Source organism: Macrotis lagotis, chromosome 3 (assembly GCF_037893015.1).
Source record: "Macrotis lagotis isolate mMagLag1 chromosome 3, bilby.v1.9.chrom.fasta, whole genome shotgun sequence".
NCBI lineage: Eukaryota > Metazoa > Chordata > Mammalia > Peramelemorphia > Peramelidae > Macrotis > Macrotis lagotis.
The window spans coordinates 43,574,117-43,596,288 of record NC_133660.1 but is presented as its reverse complement, the minus strand read 5'-3'; the positions used below and the strand labels follow the sequence as shown (position 1 = coordinate 43,596,288).

The 22,172-nt window shown below is 36.2% G+C and overlaps 1 protein-coding gene and 1 pseudogene across 2 annotated transcripts in view; one reads left to right on the top strand and one right to left on the bottom strand.

Annotated features, from left to right (window-relative positions):
• CFAP299 (cilia and flagella associated protein 299) overlaps window positions 1-22,172 on the bottom strand; it is a 456,940-nt gene that overhangs the window by 262,800 nt on the left and 171,968 nt on the right. For both annotated transcript variants that reach the window (XM_074228570.1, XM_074228571.1), the window contains exon 3: window positions 5,355-5,445. In XM_074228570.1, coding sequence (XP_074084671.1) covers window positions 5,355-5,445 — 91 coding nt within the window. The remainder of the gene's footprint in view (window positions 1-5,354; window positions 5,446-22,172) is intronic.
• Window positions 12,964-13,203, top strand: LOC141516064 (cytochrome c oxidase assembly factor 6 homolog pseudogene; annotated as a pseudogene).

The window sequence follows — 22,172 nt, the reverse complement described above, 5'->3', positions numbered from 1 at the left end:
AAAATATATAGAGAATTGAGTTACATTTATAAGAATATAAGTAATTCATTCATTGATAAATAGTCAAAGGATATGAACAGGGAGTTTTCAGATGAAGAAATTAACATTATTTCCACATGAAAATTTCTCTAAATTAACATCATTTCATTCTTGAAGAAGCATTTGGTGGTGCTATAGCAAGAACATGAACTGGATTTGAGTGAGGGAGTGCTGTGCTAAGTAACCAGTCTTACTTTCTCCTCCAGACCCATCTGGGTCCAGTGACAAGATGAATGAGGATGACTGGAGATGACCCTAGATAGGAGGCAATCAGGGTTAAGTGCCTTGCCCAGAGTCACACTGCAAGTTAATGTGTGTCTGAGATTAGATCTGAACTCAGGACTTCCTGAATCCAGGACTGGTGCCATCCACTGTGCCACCTAGCCACCCTGTCTAAATTGTTATTGATTAGAGAAATGAAGTTTAAACAACTTTGAGGTACCACTGCACACCTAGCAGATTATATAAAATGACCGAAAAAAGGAAAATGGTCAATGTTGGAGGAGATGTGGGAAAATTGGACACTGATGCATTCCTGGTGGAGTTGTGAACTGATCCAACCATTCTGGAGAGGTATTTGGAACTATGCCTAAAGGGCAATAAAACTGTACATATAATAATTGATCTTTCATCTAGCAATACCACTTCTAGGTCTCTATTCCATAGAGATCATAAAAAAGGAGAAAAGATTGTCATGTACAAAATTATTTATAGTATCACTCTTTGTGATGGCAAAAAAAATGAGACTGAAGGGATGGCCATCAATTGGAGAATAACTGAACAGATTTCAGTCTATGAATGTAATGGAATATTATTTTTCTATAAAAAATCATGAGCAGATTTCAGAAAAAAACTGGAAAGACTTATGTGAGCTAATACTAAGTGAAGTGAGAATTAGGAGAATATTGTAAACAGTAAGAAAAACTTTGTGTATAAACTATGATAGATTTAGTTCTTCTCAAAAATACAGACATCTAAGATAATTCCAAAAGACTTGTCACGAATAATGCCATCCACATCCAGAGAAAGAACTATGGAGTTCAAATGCAGATCAAAGAAATCTCTTTTCATTTTTTCATATTTTTTCCTTTCTCATGGTTTTCCCTTTTTTTCTGATTCTTTTTTCACAAAATGACTAATATGGAAAATAGTTTAAGATGGTTGTACACACATACACACACACATACACACACAATATCAGATTATATCAGGTTACTGTTTTGGGGAGGGAGAGAGAGGAGAGGGAAGGAGAAAGTTTTATAAAAGCAAATGTTGAAAGCCATCTTTACCTATAATATACTGTTAAAATAAGTAAAAAAAAGTCTTTAATATTTAATCTCTGCAATTATCTTTTATGATTTTTATTTTTATATGGCTTTTATGCCCTAACATAAGGTCAAATGTTTGTAAAGGTTTATATATTGTATATATACATATATATATATATATATTCTTTTTATTGCCATTAAAAAATCTCTAAAGAGCTAATTTATTTAAAAAACAAACAAACCAAAAAAACAAACAAACAAACCTTTTGGGGTCATTTGCTTTTTTATTATCAGATTTATCTACTTCTGAAAGGGACTCATTAAGATCCCCAAATATTATAGTTTTAATATCTATATCTATAATTAAATTAACTATTCCAGATGCTATGCTCTTTAGTACCTTTTCATGCTTTTAAACATAAAGTTGTTGTCCTGTTTGTCTATTTTAATCATATCTATTTTTAACTTTGCCTTTGAAATCATAATCCCTTCCTCTACCTAATAGAATTGCATGAGGCATAATAAATTCTATTCCAGGCTTCTATTTTAACTTTGTGTGAATATATAGTTTTCAAGCATGTGTTTGTTTTTTTTGTAAACAGCTTGTTATTATACTCTTTTCTAATTCATTTTGTCACTTTAATTTTGCAGCTGAGGTCATTCCATTTATATTCAATTATGATTGTTCATTCTATATATTCTTCCATCATATCCTCATATTTTCCCCTTCTTTTGCTTCTTGTTCTATTATTTACAACAATTGTTTTAGAAAAATGTGATTATTGCATAGTAATCTATGTCTCTGAGATAGGACCCTACAAAAATGTCCCTGGTCAGGCAATTGTAGACTTGAAGTAACTCCAGTTGCCCTTAACAAGATTTGATGCTGCTGCTGATATTTATCCTTCATTCTTGAAGATCATGACATCAGGGAGGGGACCCCATGCCAAATGCATGAATTGAATTTGAGTGAGGGGATCCTGTGATAAGTCACCAGGCCACTTTCTCCTCCAGAGCCATCTGAGTTCAGTGAACAACTGTGAATCAGGACAACTGGAGATGGTACTGGATATGAGGCAATCAGGGTTAAAGGAGCTACTCAAGGTTACACAGCTAGTAAGTGGCAAGTGTCTGAGACTGGATTTGAATTCTGGTTCTCCTGATTCCAAAGCCAGTGCTCTATCCACTGCATCATCTAGTTGCCCTATCAGCAAGATTTATTGCTTTCCTGCTCCTTCTCAGTACCCACAAGCCTTTTTGTTCTATGCTGGGCAAGATGAAAGTGATTATCTTTTTTTCATTTTTTATGTCTTGAATATTATTTTTCCTGTTGTTCTTTTCAGATCTTTATTGGAGCTGGAAAAATGAACTTCATGATATTGTTTATCTTAACTGGAATAATTTTTTGATGCAGTTTAAAGGTGATCAAAACCACATGTCAAATTATTTCTTGGAGATCAAGCCAACCTTTAGACAGTAATGATTCCTAAAGAAAATTAAGTAAAACTTTAAAGAAACATAAAACTCTCATAAATTTAGGAGTCTAACTACTACTATATTTTTAAATTCTTTATTAAATCAAGTATTTGGTTCTACGGGTGTACCTTTCACATGACAGATTATAGCTTATCTCTCTCTCTCTATTATCTTTCTTAAAGAGTGCTGGTGGCCAAAACCAACCTAGAGATGAGATTTGCAGAACTTAATGTGCCTGAATATCGGTCATAGTTCCATACTTAAGTCCTTCTGGCCAAGGCTTCTTTTGCTTCTGCTTTCTCTTCCAAGAAACTCATTTTCAGATAAGAATAAGTTTTAAAGTTTATTAGAAGCTTTTAAGTTTTAGCAGTTTAAAACTGCACTAAGATTTTTGGAACATCTTATTGCAGAAAAGTTCAATTTCAATAAGAAATTGAAGGTCAAAATGAATGGAGAAATGGCAAGAAAGATTACCAGTTGGGATCAAGTTCTGGTTTATGACTACATAGAGAGATTTGTTGGATATGACTGCTAAATAATGACATCTAAAATGTGGTGGAAAACAAGTGAGGTGCTCATTGAAGATGGGCAAGGGTTTTAATGTTATTTTGAATTTCAGAAATGGTGAGGCACACTCCTGAAGCCATATTCAGAGTGGTAAGCTTGTTTTTTGTAATTCCAAAGAAATTTCTAGAACATATTTCTAAAAGGATGAATTCTATGTACTATAAAAGGGTATCAGTGATTAGTAAAGTCCAGTATGGGTTCACAAAGAACAGGCATTGCAAAATCAACTCATTTTTTTTGATAGGATTAACAAACTGGAGAGACAATGAGGTATAGAGTATAAACTTATGAAGACCTATGTTCAAACCCTATCCTTTAAACGTGTTAGTAAAGTGATCATAAACAAGTCACTCATCCTTTTAGGGACCCTGGAGAGTTGCCTGTTTCATTGGTAGAGAGAATTTCTATCCTCTTTGGAATCATATATTTCAGATCTTTACTGGAGTCTATTTTGGAATCATAGATTCTGGTAAAAAGAAATAAAAGCCAGACTAGATTATACTTGGATTTCACTGTGCCATTTGACAAAGTCTCTCAAGATATGTGTATGAATATATTTTAGTTAATTTTGTTATATGTGAACAAAATTTGGAGTTGTTCTTTGGATAGCAAAATAGGTGAATTTAAATCTGGGTGAAAAAACTACAATGGTGCTTCCTCATCAGTGGGTCAGTTTCTTGTAGAGTCATACAGCTCTCTATTGTCATTCTATTCTGAAACATTTGTTGCAATGACTTGGGTAAAGCAGTAATGGAAATTTTATTGAATTTATGTTATACAAACTAGATGAAAGAATTAGTGTCCCCAAACAATAATAATGTAACCTGCATTTATAGTCCTTCAAGTTTTAGAAAATGGAATAAACTTGGTATAGTCTATAGAAATCTGTTTCATGCTGTTAAACATGTATGAACATATACAGATATATACCAAGATCATGCACATGTGTATATACAATATGTGTATATATATATATACATATATATATATATATATATATATATATATATATATATATATATATATATATAGTAGCTAGATGGCACAGTAGGAAGAGAGTGCCTGAAATCAAAAGAACCCAAGTTAAAATTCAACCTTAGACATTTAGTAGTTATGTGACCTTGGGCAAGTCACTTAACCTTGATAGCTTCTCATCCAGTACCATTTCTAGTTATCCTGATTCATATCTGGGCACTGGATCAAGATGGCTCTGAAGAAGTAAGAAAGACTAGTGACTTAGCCCAGCAGCCCCCACACTCATTTTTATGGCATCAACTCCCTAATAACATTGTCTTCTTTGAGACTGAAAGACAAAACATAATTATACAAATATATGTATGTATAAATACATCAAGATTATATATATATATTATATATATATATATATATAATATATATATATATATGTTTCCTGTTCTACTTTTCTATTACATTACTTCTGGTTATTTTTATCACTTACTATTATATCCTCAAGATTTTTCATTTTCTTCATTCAATTCTGATTTGAGATATATTTTATATGTAACATATCCATTAGTAAAAGTATTATATATTAAACAGCATCCTGAAAAAGATAATCTTTTGTAATATTAATGTCATGAAAAAGCATCAGACTTATCATTTGAATCCAAAAGGACTGTTTCACTTGGATTGAAATAACTCTAAATTATCTCTCTAAATGTCTTCTATTCCCATCTTCAAAACCATTATTTTAATGTCAATCATGGTGGAAAAGTTAAAACTCATAAGTTGCTTTCTTACTTTACTTTAAAAAGTTGCACATTTTAGTGAAAATAATTTCTATTATCTTATATTTCCTACCTTTGAAGGAAAATAATTCTAAACAAAACTAAAATGTAAAATGAAAACATGAAAATAAAATAAAATACTTTTCATAAAATATTTTATTAATTTTAATTAAATGATTATTTTATGAAAATTATACCTATAATTCAGGATTTGGCTTATACATATTTTATTTTGTGTTGCTTCAAATTTACTCACAGTTACTTTTCCACTACGGTTGTCATCCTCCCTTTGTGCTAAAGCTTTCAAAAAATTGTCTTTCAGTTCTTTGCCAGCACTAGATAGTGTCCTATAAAAAAAATATGATTTTTGTTATAAAATTCTTCATTATAAAGAGGCTTTAAATGAAGGGAATGATTAGGGTTGTCAGTAATTGCTGTCCACTTTCTTATGAAAAGGTAAAATCTGTTTTCTGAAAGAGTAAGAAAAGTCAATAGACTTGTTCATTGATTTCAGATTTGATTCCAGGTAATAGAATAATTCTCTATCATGGTTCCCCCTCCTGCCCTTTGACTAGTCAAAAAATAAAAATAAAATTTTCTTAGGAGGCAAAGAAGTAGTTCCCAAGATTTTATTGGTCAGAGTGGTGAGGTCTCAAAGTCCATAATGATTGTTGAAGCTTCCTGGGGAACCTGAAGTCAAGATGGCACAGTTTCTAACTAGTGATATATTGATGAATGATCATCTTTCTGAAGATAAAGGATACACTTTTAAATTTAATCTGCATTAACATTTTTTCCTTTCCCTTTCTGAAGACTAGACAATCAAGAAAACAATGAGTTAAGCCCCAATTTGGAGTGGTTAACATTTCTGAGTATTTATACCCATTTACATTTACATTAATGAAAATTAAATGATAGGTTTTTGGGAAGTCACAGGAACTGGCTCTGGAAGACTCCTCCTTGGTTACCTCAAGGTACAAAAGTTGGACCTATGTGAAGTGAGCATCCGTAAGAATTGGCAGATATCCCAAGATCATTAACCATACTCTTTCCTGTTGTCTAGAACTCTGAGCTCTCAGCTAAAAGAGAGTTGGTAGAAACCACTCATATTATAGGGAAAAGAACCAAGCATTCTAACTGACAATCATGCATTCAGGGAACAAATCCTTAGTTGTGACCATGCTGATGTTACTAGTTGTTACCACAAGACTAAAAGAAGAACAAATGAGAATATATCATCTTCACATGTCACACAGATCTAGGACAATGATCTCTATCAATGAAGAACAAGTTCTATACAAATGAATTTTGGGATTCAGATTATATCCAAATATAAATGTTTGCTGGCACTCTGACCCATGAATCTGGGTCAGGAGCCTATGTAAATTAGACTGGGAGAGCAAGGATCTGATCATACACAGACCCCAGTTTCATCGTCTGAACCATTTCAAAGGTCCTTTGCAGGATACAAAACTCAATGCTTGAAGGAAGCAGTGGAAGAACTCAAGATCATACAGATTGATTCAGGACCAAACAGGAACCCTCACAATTTCTTACAAAAATGCACAGAACTTGATCCTAACACAAGTACAATTCAGGAAGTAAGGCTGAGGAAATGAAATAAAGTATGAACCAGTTGGAAAAGAAATATTATAGACTTAGGGATGCATAAACTTAGAAGAAAGAATAACTGTAGTAGCTAAAAGCAAAGTTTCAAATGAAAAAATAGCCTTGCCATAAATTTTATTAGAATTACTAGCAGTCTTAAAAATCATAATTTAAGCAAAATGAGAGTTCTAGGAGAGAGAAACAAATGGAGAATAAATAATTTGGTAATGGAATTGCAAGATATTAGTCAAGTAAAAAATTCTCCAAATGGAACAGAATCTCTGAGATAATAAGAAATACTAAAACAAAACAAATGATAGAAAAGGAAAAGAAAATATAAGACATATCCTTTCAAAAACAATTGACTTAAAAATAGACAAAAGATAGAGCACTGGCCCTGGAGTCAGGAGGACCTGAGTTCAACTCTGGACTCAGTCACTTAATAATTACTTAGCTGTATGACCTTGGGCAAGTCATTTAACCCCATTGCCTTGCAAAAAATCTAAAAAAATAGATAAAAGAAATCATTTATCATACCCTGAAGAAATGACCATTAAAAATTCTAACTAGCATATTTCTAGAACTCATGAATTAAAACCAGAGGGCAGGTGAAACTAGAAAGAATGCACCAGTTCCCCCTCTTGGTAGGAAAAAAATACAGAATTTTAGCTGGTATTCAAAGGAAACCAGGAGGTGGATGAGAAGAGAGTAAAAATACCCACAGTTGTCAGATGGAATATCTTATTCCAGAAACAGCAAAGAGACCAGTGTCACTGTCAAGAACTTGGATAGGAGATAGGGAGAGTTGTAAGAAGACTAGAAAGGTAAGGAAGAGTCAGGATATGAAGGCCTTTGAATTCCAAAAGTAACTTGGTCCTTTTGGGTAAAGGTAATCTGATCAGACCTGAGCTTCAGGAAGATCATTTTGGGGCATCTGACTAGATGAACTAGTGGGAGAAACTTGTGGCAAGTGGACCCTCCAGTATGCTATTGCAACATTCAAGGAGTGAAGGCTTGTGGTGGGGTAGCTATGGTGCCAGAGTAGAGAAGAGACTGTATTTGAGAGCTGGTACAAAGGTTAAATCAACCAGCCTTGGCAACAGATTGTATGATGGGATTAGGAGGTGATCACCTTAGTCACTGAAAGAATGGTGGTACTCCAAATAGTAAGAGAGCTTAGAAAGTTTAGAGAGGTTTTTGGTGTTAGATTACAAGTTCCTTTTTTAGAGTTTAAAATGTATATAGGACATCTAGTTTAAAATATTTAATAACAGTCGAAGATATGATTGGAGGTCTGCAGAGAAGATCTGAGAACCTTAAATATTGAGCAGATGGTTGGATCCAAGGAAATTGATGAGTCACCAAGCGAAATAATACAGAGGATGAAGAGGGACTAGAACAGAGTCAGGATATCTGTGATTAGTGAGTGTGACCTGGACAAAGATCCAGCAAAGGAGTAGTTGTCATCTAGGTAGGAAGAGAATGAAGGAAAGAGTGATGTCACAGAAACCTAGAGAGTATTGGGAACTGGAATATCAAAAGCTACAATTTTTTTTCATTAAAAAACCATTAGCACTCTGGGAAAAGCAGCTACTATTAGGATTATATGGGGAAAAAGGAGGGAAGCAATGGGAACATTTACAAGAGCTAACTTTTTTTTTATATTTTTCACTTTAAGAGAAAAACTATTGGGAACTTTAAAAACTAGATTGTTCTACCTCAATCAAACCTTATCTTGCTTAGGGGAACAGAAAAAAACTGTCCTTATCTCCTTTTGAGGACAGGGAGGGGTTACCAAGGGAAGAGTAATACTTGGCAAGTGATCCCAGTTCATTCTTCAGGAAGAGTTAAAGAGGCCATTCTCACTTTATGCAATGAGTTGCCTAGACAACAAATAAATGTTCATCTTATCTGAGTGAAAATTAGACTCCTATGCTTGGATAATTAGTATGTTTTGCCTTTATTCTGGGAAACAGCAGAGAGTATTCTTTGCTCAAATGAACTTGGTATGCTCATAGGTTTATGGCAGTTATGTATGGGCACATCTGTATTTTCAAAATTATGTGGAGATCATAGACAAAGTGCTACAAATTATTGGTGTAATTACCCCAAGACCTTATAGGAATTGTGCTATGTATTCTATGACTGTGTGACAGTGACTGTGAATTCAATCTGAAACTTGAAAAGCTTTTCAAACCTCTTCAAACCTTGAAATATTGAGACACAATGTTTTTATTCCTAGATATCACTCCTTTTCCTACTTCAGATGTACCTTGTTTTGGACTTGATTTCATTCTCACCCTTACTCTGAAATTTTTCTTCGGCAATGTTTGGTAGAAAAAAAAGACAAGGGTTGTTTATGTTTGTAGTGGTGATATTGTCTTCTACACTTTCCTTCTTCTCCCTTGCTATGACTCTTGCTATGCTAGATCATTTATCATTTTTGGGCCTCTTGGTAGATATTTATTCAATCTTCCACAATATATTTATTTATTTATTTGTTTGTTTGTTTGTGTGTTTATTAGTTTTTGCAAGGCAATAGGGTTAAGTGTCTTGCCAAAGGCCACACAGCTAGGTAAGTATTAAGTGTCTGAGGCCGGATTTGAACTCAGGTAATCCTGACTCCAGGGCCGGTGCTCTATCCACTGTGCCACCTAGCTGCCCTTCTATAATCTATTTAGAAAATAACAGTCATCTTTTAAAACTACTTTTGGTATACCTCAGTTCTTATTTGGATTGGACTGAACATCCTTATTCATTTTAGCATGTTTTCTTTCATTTCATTTACTTACTTATTCTCTCTCTCTCTCTCTCATTCCTTTTCCTTTGCTTTCCTTCTTCTTTCTCCTTTCCCTTCCCCTTTCCCTTCTTTCCTATTCCCTTCCTTTCCCTTCCCTACTCTTCCATTCCCTTGTCTTCTCTTTCCTAGTAGCCTTCCACTAAGAAGTCCTGCCATTTTGGCTTTGTACCATGGACATTTTTTTTAATGTCTGGTCATGCAAATAGTTCTGAAACTATTTGGTTTTATTATTAGCTAATGTATCTCCCTATCTTCTCCACAAGAATAGAATGAGAGGGGTGGGGATAAGATGGTGGCACGAAGGCAGGAATTCCTGGAAACTCGTTCCCCCCAAAACTCCAAAAGCCAATAAATTATGACTCTAGCCAAAATTTAGAGGGGCAGAACCCACAGAAAAAGTGAGTGATACAATTTCCCAGTCCAAGACAACTTAGAAGTTCCACAGGAAAGGTCTGTTTCACCAGACCAGAGCCATAGTGTAGTCACAGCACAACTGCAGTACAGCTGGGGCTCATGTCTGAGTCCCTGGGGGTGCCTGAGTCCATGGCAGTGGGGGTAGTTTTCAGACCTCTTGGCCCAGGAATTACTAGGAATAGCTGGAAGGGGTGGTGAGAGAACTCTGCTGCAACAGAGCAGAGCTCCAGCCTCAGAGCAACCCCAGGGTGAGAATTTGCAGTGGTGGTCAGCAGAGTCATCCAGCATGTCCAGAGCTCTCAGCCCATAGATGATAAAAGAGTTGGGGGAAACTGTAGAGGTCTCTCTGCTCTCCCTGGGGTGGGACTCAGCTCTTTGCCTACACTCAGATCCAGGTTGCAGTCCAGGCCCTCACAACACCACCATAGCCAAGCAGGAACCCTCCTCATAGCTCCAGGGCAGAGGGGTGGTCCTGAACACAGGCAAGAGAGCAGTCAGAGCACTCATAAGACCTTGGAGGAATTAAGGTCCCTGTATGGTGTGCTCAAAACTCCCAAAGCTTTGGAAGTATGGTAAATCAGTCATAGGCTGAGAAAATGAGCAAAAAATAGAAAAAGAAGAATCTGACTACAGAAAATTACTTTGGTCCCATGGAAGATTCAAAAGATGACAAACTCAAAGCTCCTGTGTCCAAAACCTCCAAGAGAAATAGAAAATGGGCTCAGGTTATGGATGAGCTCAAAAAAAGACTTTGAAAAACAAGTAAAGGAGGTAGAGGAAAAATTGAAAGGATAAATGAGAGTAACACAGATAAATCATGGGAACCAAATCAGCAGCGTGGTGAAAGAAATACAAAAAATACTGAAGAAAACAATATGTAAAAACCAGTTTAGGCCAAATGGAAAAAGCAAAGAAAAAAGGAAAATGAAGAGATGAATTCCTTAAAAAGCAGAATTTGCCAGCTAGAAAAGGAGATAAAAAAAGTTCTCTGAAGAAAATAACTCCTTCAAATGCAGAATGGAACTAAAGGAAGCTGATGACTTCATGAGAAATAAGGAAGAAATAAAACTGCACCAAGAAAAACAAAAATTAGAAGAAAATGTGAAATATCTCATAAGCAACTGACCATGAAAACAGATCCAAGAGAGATAATTTAAAAATTATTGGGCTACCTGAAAGTCATGACCAGGAAAAGAGCCTAGACTTTATTTTTGTTTTCTTTTTTTTTTGGGGGGGGGGGTTTGCAAGGCAATGGGGTTAAGTGGGTTGCCCAAGACCACACAGCTAAGTAATTATTAAGTGTCTGAGACCGGATTTGAACCTAGGTACTCCTGACTCCAAGGCCGGTGCTTTATCCACTATGCCACCTAGCCACCCCTAGACTTCATTTTTCAAGAAATAATACAGCAAAATTTCTCTGAGATCCTGGAAACAGAGGGTAAAGTAGAAATTGAGGGAAGTCACCGATCACCTCCTGAAAGAAATCCCCAAAGAAAATTATAGGAATACTATAGCCAAATTCCAAAACTCCCAAGTCAAAGAGAAAATAATAAAAGCTGCCAGAAACAAACAATTCAACTACTGTAGCTCTATAGTCAGGAATACACATGATTTGGCAGCATCCATATTAATGGCTTGTAGGGTTTGGAATATGATATTCTGGAAGGCAAAAGATCTTGGTTTACAATGTAGAATCAACTACCTAGCAAAACTGAACAACTTCTTTCAGGGGAAAGATGGACTTTCAATGAAACAGGGGACTTTCAAATTTCCCTATTGAAACAACCAGAGCAGAACAGAAAGTCTGGTCTCCAAGTACAGGACTCAGGTGAACCGTTGAGGGGGTGGATGAGAAGTACCAAGTATGAGGAACTTAATGATGCTGAACTGTTTGTATTCCTGCATGGGAAGAAGATACTGATAACTCATATGAACTTTCTCATTTATAAGAACAGTTAGAAGGAGCATATATAGACAAGGCACAGGAAGGAGCTGAATATGATGGTATAATATAGTAAAAAGATGTAGTCAGTGGGTGATAAAGGAAAGTACTTGGAGGGAGAGAGGAGAGGAAGAAGGGGCTAAGATATTTAACATAAGAATCAAGAAAAAGCTTTTACAATGGCCTGGAATGGGAGAAGGAAAGGGGGAATGAGTAAGCCTTCATCCTCATCAGAAATGGCTCAGAGAGGAAATAACACACACACACACACACACACACATACACAAACACACACACACACACACACACACACTTAATAGAGTATAGAAATCTGTCTTACCCTAGAGAAAAATGAGAGGGAAGGGATGTAATAAGGGGGAAATGGGGGAGGGAAGAGGGGAGTAGGTGATAGAAGAGAGGGAAGATAGTGAGAGAAGACACTCAAATACAACACATTTTTGAATAGGAACAGTATGAAAAGGGAGAGAGAATGGAATAAATGAGAGTGGGGAGGAATAGAGTGGAGGAAAATACAGCTAGTGATAGCAACTGTGGGAAAAATATTGAAGCAACTTCTCTGATGGACTTATGACAAAGAAGGCAATCTATCCCAGAGACAAAGTCATTGGAATCTGAACACAGACTGAAGTATGTTTTTTTCCCTCACTATTCTTGAGTTTTCTCAACTTTTTTTTGGGTGGGGGGGGCTTTATGTTTACTCTTGCAACAAGACTATTGTAATAGTATAAAAAAACCAAATATTAAAAAATAGATAGAACAATTTATATAAGAACAGTAAAGACAAACAAACTCATTATTTCAGTGATCAACCATAATTGGAGATAATTGATGATATCACCATCCACCTACTGATAGAGATGGTGATTCAAGATCCAGACTAAGATGTATATTTCAGAACATCACCAATGAGGAATATGACTTTATTCAATTATGCATATATGAACAAGGATTTTGTTTTCTTTTCTTAATGGATGGAATGGAATAAAAAAGGATGAGAAAATAAATGCTGAGGAGACCCCGCCCCCTCCAGCTGGAGGAGTCCCATCAGGAGGGCTCCGGCTTGGGCACCGGGCAGTAAAAATGACAGCACCTTCCAAGAAAGAAAGGCAAGTTTTCTGGGGAGCTTGGAATGACTACTGGAAGTGCTTGGATGAAAATACCGAAGATGCCTCTAAGTGTAAAAATTTAAGAAGCATTTTTGAATCAAACTGCCCCCCTCAGTGGATTAAACATTTTGATAAAAGAAGAGATTACTTAAAGTTCAAAGAAAAGTTTGAAGCGGGACAATTTGAGCCTTCAGAAAGAAGAGTAACATCATAGTTCTTCGTAAAAAAAATATATTTTTTTACAAATATTGAGACTGTTCTTTGTGGACAATAGTAAATATTCCTTCAAATACTAGTTTGTTTGAATTATGAAGTTTTACAGATGGGACTCATTGCCTGCCAACCCAGTTCTCCTGCTCTTAACAGTACCAGAAATGATCAAGAATCCAATAGGATTAGAATATTTAATTAATCCAGGGAATAATTTGAATAAAGTAGTAGAGCACAATTAATTTATATTATGGAAGTGGCTTTTATTTTTCATTTTCATAACATAAAATAAACATAAATGTGATTTTTTTCCCCTTTTTCAAGATGAGAATGACATTGTTTTGGAATTGATATTTTAAGTGTTACATACAACACCAATATTTTGCTTGAGTGAAATGAAAAAACTTGGAAGCTAACATTAAGATATGATGCAATGTAAAATTTCAAGGGGTAGATTTTATATTAGAGCCATATTAAGTATTTTGCTACCTGTGATGGTTAATAAACAGTAATTTGTAAAAAAAAGAAAATAAATGCTTAGTTTAAAAAGAAAAAAAGAATAGAATGAGACACTTTACCATAAACTTTTCCTTTGCCAACATATCAACAACTTCACCCTCATCTACTCATGTAACCTGTCAAAAAGGAAATGAGATTAGTCTGGTAGATGAGTCTTATCAGTTAGATAAGACCTACTCTATGAAAACTTTCTTGCTTTTTCTAATCACTGCTTCCTTTTCTAGATGTACAATACCCATCTCTATTTATTGATAAATTCTAGAATTTTACCAGGAATTTAAGTTATGATCATTTATCAATAGTTTGCAGATTCTTTTCTTTTTCCTTTTAAAACAAACAAATGATTAAAAACCTAGAACATCCTCTTGGGGGTGACTTTCCTGAAAGAATTTTAGTTCTTGGAACCTTCCTTCTCTATTTTCTGAACCTTCTGAAATCAATATTTCTTCTCTTCTAATGCAGATTTTATAAGAAAGTAATCTTTTTCCCATTGGGATCTGGAACACTCCTCAAATATTTTTAAAAATTTTAGATACTCAAATTTTAAACTTCAGAACACTACATAGATTCAGAGATAATGTAACTTAATTTTGTTACTGTTACTAAACTTTATATTTTGATGAAGACAAAACTTTTATTCAATTAGCTACCAATGAAGAAAATTAATTGTTAATTTTAAAATATCCAGGAAATTGTTGGACAGGATGCGATGTGGTCTGGAAAAGTTTTTCTTCTTTCCCCTCAATTCCACCTCCACTCCAAATTATCACTACATCATCATTTGAACTAGCTATATGGAATAATAAATAAGGAAAGAACAATGAACTAACTGATGAAAAGGCAACAGTCAAGAAAGCCAAAACAGAATAGAAAGTTCTTCAATCAGAATGTAAAAAGTAGATGGAAATGTCCACCATTATACCAAAAGAGACATAAAATATATTTTTGATTTCAGCAGAGAAAGCCCTGGAAAGGTACTAGAGATGACTTGGAGAAAGAGTGGGGAAAGTAATGAATGAATATCTTATTCTATACTGTGATCCTCTCAGAATTTCTCTCCTTCACATGTTGTTCCTGACTTCCCAATAATGGAGGTTTTCTTGAATTCTTAGTTTTTCATAATTCTTGGTAAGCATGAATGAGTTCTCCATTAAACTTGATGAATTCACAGAGGTAGAGATGTGCACAATCTCCTTGCTGAGAAAACACATATAACCCCTCTGGGAATGGACTCAAAGGAATGGACTCAGGGACCATACAGTTCTGTGAACTTTGAAAGAGAGCTGTAAAAGTAGGGTATGGAGTGGAGAGGGGGATAATCTCTCTTTCTATTTGAGGACTTCCTTTTCCTTCTGTACTCTAAAATCCTAGTTGGGACAACCAGGTGGGACAGTGGATAGGGTCCTGGCTTAGAAACAGAAGATCTGAATTCAAATATGACTTTTTATATACACTTATTTGCTGTGTGACCCTGGGCAAATTCAGTTTTCTCATCTTTAAAATGTGGATTATAACAGCATCCACCTTCTAGGGTTGTTGGGAGGTTTAAATGAGATAATGTTTGTAATAATATGGCATGTGGCACATCACTTTGTTAGCAATTGTTGCTGCTGTGACTTTTTTGTGTTGTTTATCTCTCTTCCAGAATATAGGAGGGGCTGGGATAGGATTTCTTCTTTTCCTTTGCCTCAAAAGAGCATCTTATGGCTACTGGAGAAGTTCAATATATGGCTTTAGCTACTCTCTGACTTTATATTTTCTTTTCTGAGTACTGATCAAAAACTAAACTTCTCAAGATAGACTTTTCATGTCTACAATATGGCAACAACCAAGACTAAGTCTCCTAAGTTTCAATGTTCAGATACCAGGTGGCTAGAAGATTTCCTCCATATTTTACTTTTTTGGAGAAAGAAAGAAATTGTTGAGGCAGAGCCAAGATGGAGACAAGAATGGATTGTGTCTTAGGTGCTCTAATAAAATTTATAAGTTAAGGACTCTAACTAAATTTTTGAGAGACAGAACCCACAGAGGGACCCAGAGCTCAAGGTAACCTGGAAAAGAGCAGAAAGGCTCTGCTCCCTGGGGTCAGAGGGGTGGCCGCCAGAGGGGTGGCCTGCCGGAGTGAAAGAACTTCAGCCTCCAGGAGGCAGCCCCAGGGAGCTGGGAGCCGTGGCTCACAGCAGCGGGGGCATTTCCTGAGATATGCCCTGGGGAACACCAGGCACAAATTGGGGGATCAGTGGGGGGATCTCTGCCAGAGCAAGCACATGAAACGCAGCCCTCAGGGCACACAGAGAGCAGCATGGCCAGAGCAGCCGAGTTCCAGGAAGCAGAAGCAGACAGAGCCCATAAGCAGGAGCCCCCAGAGCATGAGTTCATTGAACCTAGGGAGGGGAGTGAAGAGAGAGAAACTGCCAAGCTCTGTCCTCTGCGTTTGGAATAGGACTCTGGGGCTCTGACCACATTTCAAATTCAGATCACAGTCTAGGCCACCACCCCAATAGAACAGCAGGGGCCCTCTACACCTCAGCCCCATGGTAGAAGGTGGCACATACGGTCATTCGTAGACCAGGAGGGAGAACAGAGCCTCACACACTGAGACCCTTGTGGGAGTGTCCCAAAAGCTCAGGAAGCACCCCCAAACCAGGCTCAGGCTGAGAAAATGAGCAAGCAGAGAAACAAGAGGAACACCATTGAGAAATACATTATCTATGATACCAAGAAGGATCAAAATACTCAGTCTGATGATGAGGAAGCACAAGCTCCTGTATCTAAAGACTCCAAGAAAAGCAGAAACTGGGATCAGGCTATGACAGAACTCAAAAAAGACTTTGAAAATCAAATGAGGGGAAAAGAAATGAGAGAGAGATGCAGGAAAAACATGAAAATGAAGTCAGCAGCCTAGTCAAGGAAATCCAAAAAAATGCTGAAGAAAATAGCATGCTAAAAACCAGCTTAGGTCAAATGATAAAACAGTTCAAAAAGTTATTGAGGAGAAGAATGCTTTAAAAAGCAAAATTGGCCAGATGGAAAAAGAGATAAGAAAACTCTCTGAGGAGAACAAATCCTTCAGACAAAGAATAGAACTCAGGGAGATTGATGAATTTACAAGAAACCAGGACTCAATACTTCAAAATCAAAAAAATGAAAAATTAGAAGAAAATGTGAAACATCTCACTGAAAAAGCAACTGATACAGAAAACAGACTTAGGAAAGATAATTTAAAAATTATTGGAATACCTGAAAGTCATGATCAGGAAAAGAGCCTTGACATCATTTTCAAAGAATTACTACAGGAAAATTGCCCTGATATTCTAGAAGCAGAGGGCAAAATAGTAATGGAGAGAATCCACTGATTCCCCCCCACCCTGAGAAAGAGATCCCAAAAATCCAACCCCCAGGAATATTATAGCCAAATTCCAGAACTCCCAAGTCAAAGAGAAAATATTACAAGCAGCCAGAAGGACACAGTTCAAATATCATGGAGCTGCAGTCAGGATCACACAGGACTTAGCAGCAACTACATTGGAAGCTTGTAGGGCTTGGAATAAAATATACCAGAAGGCAAAATAGCTTAGAATGCAGCCAAGGATCAACTACCCAGCAAAAATGAATGTCCTCTTCCAGGGAAAAAATGGACTTTCAATGAACCAGGGGAATTTCAAATTTTCCTCTTGGAATGGCCAGAGCTGAACAGAAGGTTTGATCTTCAGATACAGGACTCAGGTGAAGCATGGAGATTGGAGGAGGGGGGGAAAATATGAGGGACTTAATGATGATGAACTGTATGTATTCCTGCATAGAAAAATGACACTGATAATAGTCATATGAACCTTCTCAGTTAATAGAGCAGGTAGAAGGGGCTTTTATAGTTGAAGCACAGGAGAAAGCTGAATGTGAAGATAAAATATGGTGTAAAAATGGAGTCAATAGAAAAAAAAGGGAAATGTAATGGGAGAAAGAAAAAGGAGAGGTGGATTAGGCCAAGATATTTCATATAATAAGATTTTTCTTTATTACAATGAGCTATTGCAATGATATGGAAAGGGGGAAGGCAAGAGGGAATGAGGGAATCTTCACTCTCATCAGAGGTGGCTGGGAGAGGAAACAGTATATATACTCAATGGGGTATAGGCATCTGGAGTAAGAAGGAGGTGGGGGACAGGGGGAAGGGGGGTGATGTGACTGATGGAGGAGAGGATGGACCATGGGGGGAGAGTGGTCAGATATAACGCATTTTCTTTTTTACTTCTTGCAAGGGGCTGGGATTGGATGGCCTGTCTGGGACCATAGGACCAGGTGGATGCTGGGCCTAAGGGGTGGTAAGGGGGCTTGGTGCCTCTTGGCCCCAGAGCCGGGGATCTGTTTGCTTTGCCACTCAGCAACCCTACTGCAGAGTCAGAGTGAACAGAGAGAGAAAATATAGTACATGTTAGTAGCGAAATACGAAAGGAAGGAGTTGCCATGGACTTATCATAAAGAATGTGATCTACCCACAATAGAGTTGTTGGTATTGGAACAAAGACTCAAGCACACTTTTTTATTATTATTATTACTTTTTTGGGGGGGGGGGTGCAGGGCAAATGGGGCTGGGTGGCCTGCCTGGGGCCACATAGCAGGGTGATCATTGGGTGTCTGAGGCTGGATTTGTACCCGGGTGCTCCTGGATCAAGGACCAATGTTCTATCCACCACCCAGCCACCCCCACTATTATTACTATTTTATTGTATTTTGGGTCTTTTTTTTTTCATTTTTCTTTTTGGTTTTTGCAGGGCAGTGGGGTTGGGGTGGCTTGCATGTCACACCCTGGGTGATTGTTGGGTGTACGGGGCTGGATGTGGGCTCTGGTGCTCCTGGCTCCAGGGCTGGTGCTCCACCCACTGCACCACCTGGCCATACCAACAATTATTACTATTATTTTTTAAAAAATTTTAATTATTTTTCTCTCCCTTTACTTTATCGCTCAAGTGAGTCTATATTTATGGAGGAAGGGGGTATTTCATTTACTCTTAAACAAGAATATTTTATTAATGTAAAAAAAAAGCATTATTTGTACAAAATGAGAATAAATATTAAATAAAAAAAGAAAGAAATTGTCTTGTACCTGTAGAATTCAGGTTCTTATATGGAGTAGGAGTGGAGTAGGGATTTGGATCATCTTAAACTTTCATGCTATTGCCATGGTGAATGGAGTGCACCTTTCCTGGAGAGACTGATGAATCTAATGGACATTTTTTTAAAAAAATTTAGTGATTTATGTTTCTGTAACCCTGGTTTCCAAGCATGAGCTATTTTGAGTGCCATTGGCCTTGCAGCAGATGACTTCTAATTTGTGGGGAAAATGCTGATGCAGTGATGAGTAGCAATATGACAGTGGAGTTAGTAAAAAAGCTTCAAGGTGGGACATGTGGTGGTGGGCCCTTTTGGGGACTGACTCCAGGGAGGAAAGGAAAAAAAAAAAACCTTTGAAGTTCAAATGTAAGGGAAATCAATTCCTTGATATGTGTCTGATTTCCAGTTTGCCTTCTTAGAAAATTCTGAAAATTTCTCCTAGCAAGAGATCAGGTATCCCTTTTGGTTTGAGCTAAGATTTCTCTGTTAAGAATTCACTTCCTCTTGTATTTTTTTTCAGCTACATTTTAATCTGTATAAATTTTCTGAATTTCTATTTGCTTGAATAAATGAGTTTACTCACTATTCACTATTTATGATGGTCTTTTGTAGAACTAGCATCTGGTGTGTTAGGCTAATCTCAGATCATATCTATTCTTACCTCCTCCTGAGCTGCCAATGTACATTTAAAGAACTCATGTGGACATGCATATTTTACAAGGGCAAAAACCCATCTTACATTTCTATGTATTAAGGACTACTGTGAAAAATTGGTATATTATGCATTTTTTGTGGTTGGTGAAATAAAGGATGTGCTATATTTTATACCCACATTGTACATTGAGTGCCTGTATGAGAATTGGATACTCTATTACCCACATTTGGGAAAGGAAAAAAACTAGACATGAGCTATATATAAGCTTTATTTTGGAGATTTTCCTGGATTAACTCCAGGTGTAGGAAAAAAGCCAGAAAGAAATCAACACCTTGGGGTCATGTCCCTAGGATCAAACCAAAACTGTGTGAGCCCAGAATTTTAGGGGCTCATGGATCATGGGTCACATCTTCTTTTGCTGTTTGCTTAAACATTGCTATTAACCATGTCTGGCACATTAAAAATGAATAGAACTTACTTCATACATTTCTGTGAAAACTTCATTAAAAATAAAGCATATCAGCATCATTTACCCTTCAGTGCTAATTCTTTGGTTTTAGATTTGTGAAAAAAATAGACCAAACATTCCTAAGGAGCTAAATATATCTTCTAGTTCTAAATATATTAATAGATTTTGATAATTTATGAATATTAAACTAAATGTGTATCATATTTTAATATGTTTATATTCAAGGTAAAAAAAAATCCTTGCAGTGTCTTTGCTAATGGCACTTAACTTTGGTGTTTCAGTATATTCAGTGGGTGACTAAACATCTCTAGATATCAGCTATAGTATGCAATTATTTGGGATGTTGCCTCTTGTGGGGACATCTGGACCCTGTACTCCAGGACAACATTTAAACCTAATATTTTCCTCAAAATGGGTTTTTTCCAATTAGTCTAGATTCATGACTTCAGATTATGTTAAATATCATTGCTCTCTGATATATCTCTGATATGTCAAGTTTAAAATGAAGAAAAAAGTGGTTGGGGAAATTAGCAATATGATGAAATCTTACCTGCACTATCTGAAGAAATTAGTTTGTGATTTCTTAGTTTGTTCCTCACCAATTACCTTGATTTTTATATATGGTACTCTTCATAAATTTCCTTAATATATGGATGTGAAAACAACGTGAATTAGGAACAAATATTCATTTGATTAAAATGACATGCTTAATTTTGGATTTATTTATTAGTATTCTTTCAAATATTTAATTTCCAGACTACATACATGAAGAATGTACTATCTTTTACAATTTGTAATTGGATTAGGAAGTCATTTTTCAAAAGCTTAGACAGTTCGTCATTTTGACATTGTTGGCAGGTTGTCAGCTGAAAAGAGCTGCTATAAAAATTTTTGATTGCTACTTATACAGTCTAATGTACAGGAAATACTTCTGTAAGGTCTCATGCCATATCTTTTATTGTTGAATAAAATGAACAAGCAATTGTAAAAACTACACTTACTACATGCTATTTGAAACTCCATGGAGTAAATGATTTTAAAAAAATATTATGGTTCCTTATAAATTTCAGTTCCACAGTTTCCATGGCTATTGGAGTTTTGGCTTATGTGGGAAGTCCACACCTGACAAAACATTGGTGCCAGTGTTTCAGTTAACAGAGAGCTACCAATAACACAGTCCTGTCATTTATTCAATGTTCACTATGTAGTTATGTATATCTTTATATCAGCTTTATATTCAGTTAGTAAAAACAAAATCTTGCTAGAAAATATAAGTAATTGTAAACCTTTCTTAAAGTTTAGGATGTGTGAAGAGGTAAGTTATTATTATTATTATTATTATCATTATTATTATTATTATTATTATTATTTTATTTACACACACATAGAACTAAATACTTTTGAGTAGGAGACACAAGTGGTTCAAGTCCACACACATACACACATACACACACAGACATAGGCTTTGTGACCCTGGACACTTCCTGGTACTCAACAAAACTCTTTAAGAATTTAACTTTCAAGGGATGGCTAGGTGGCACAGTGGATAGAGCACCGGCCCTGGAGTCAGGAGTACCTGAGTTCAAATCTGGCCTCAGACACTTAATAATTACCTATCTGTGTGGCCTTGGGCAAGCCACTTAACCCCATTGCCTTGCAAAAACCCCAAAACAAAACAAAAAAAGAATTTAACTTTCAGAATAGTTTCAAGATAGTTGTAAATCTGCCTAATCAGAGAATCTTGCCTAGTTAGGTGGTGCAGCTTTTAGACCCAAATCTGACCTCAGACACTTGACTTGCTCAATGAAACTTGACGACCTCTCCATGCCTCGGGTTCTTCAATTTCCAGCTATAAACTAGGAACGATCATGGCATCCACCTCAAACCCTGGCTTTGTTAGTTCTATATGTTCTAATGCTGTATTGTATGTGTAGCACTATATGTATTTCCTATCAAGCAAATCCCTAACCATGTTGTGAGGATCAAATGAGGTATTTACAAAATAATTATCATATTTCACAATGCATAAGATGCATGTCCAAAATGTGAAAAAAAGTATTATGTAGTTATGGAATTCAAGTTTTATTCATCATAAAATTCATACAACTCATCACTGTCAAAACTCTCACCCATTAGCTCATCCTCATCTATGTTTGATGACAAATCACTGACTTCTCTCCTGTCCATGCTGTGGTCTGGGATTGACCACAAGCTCTCC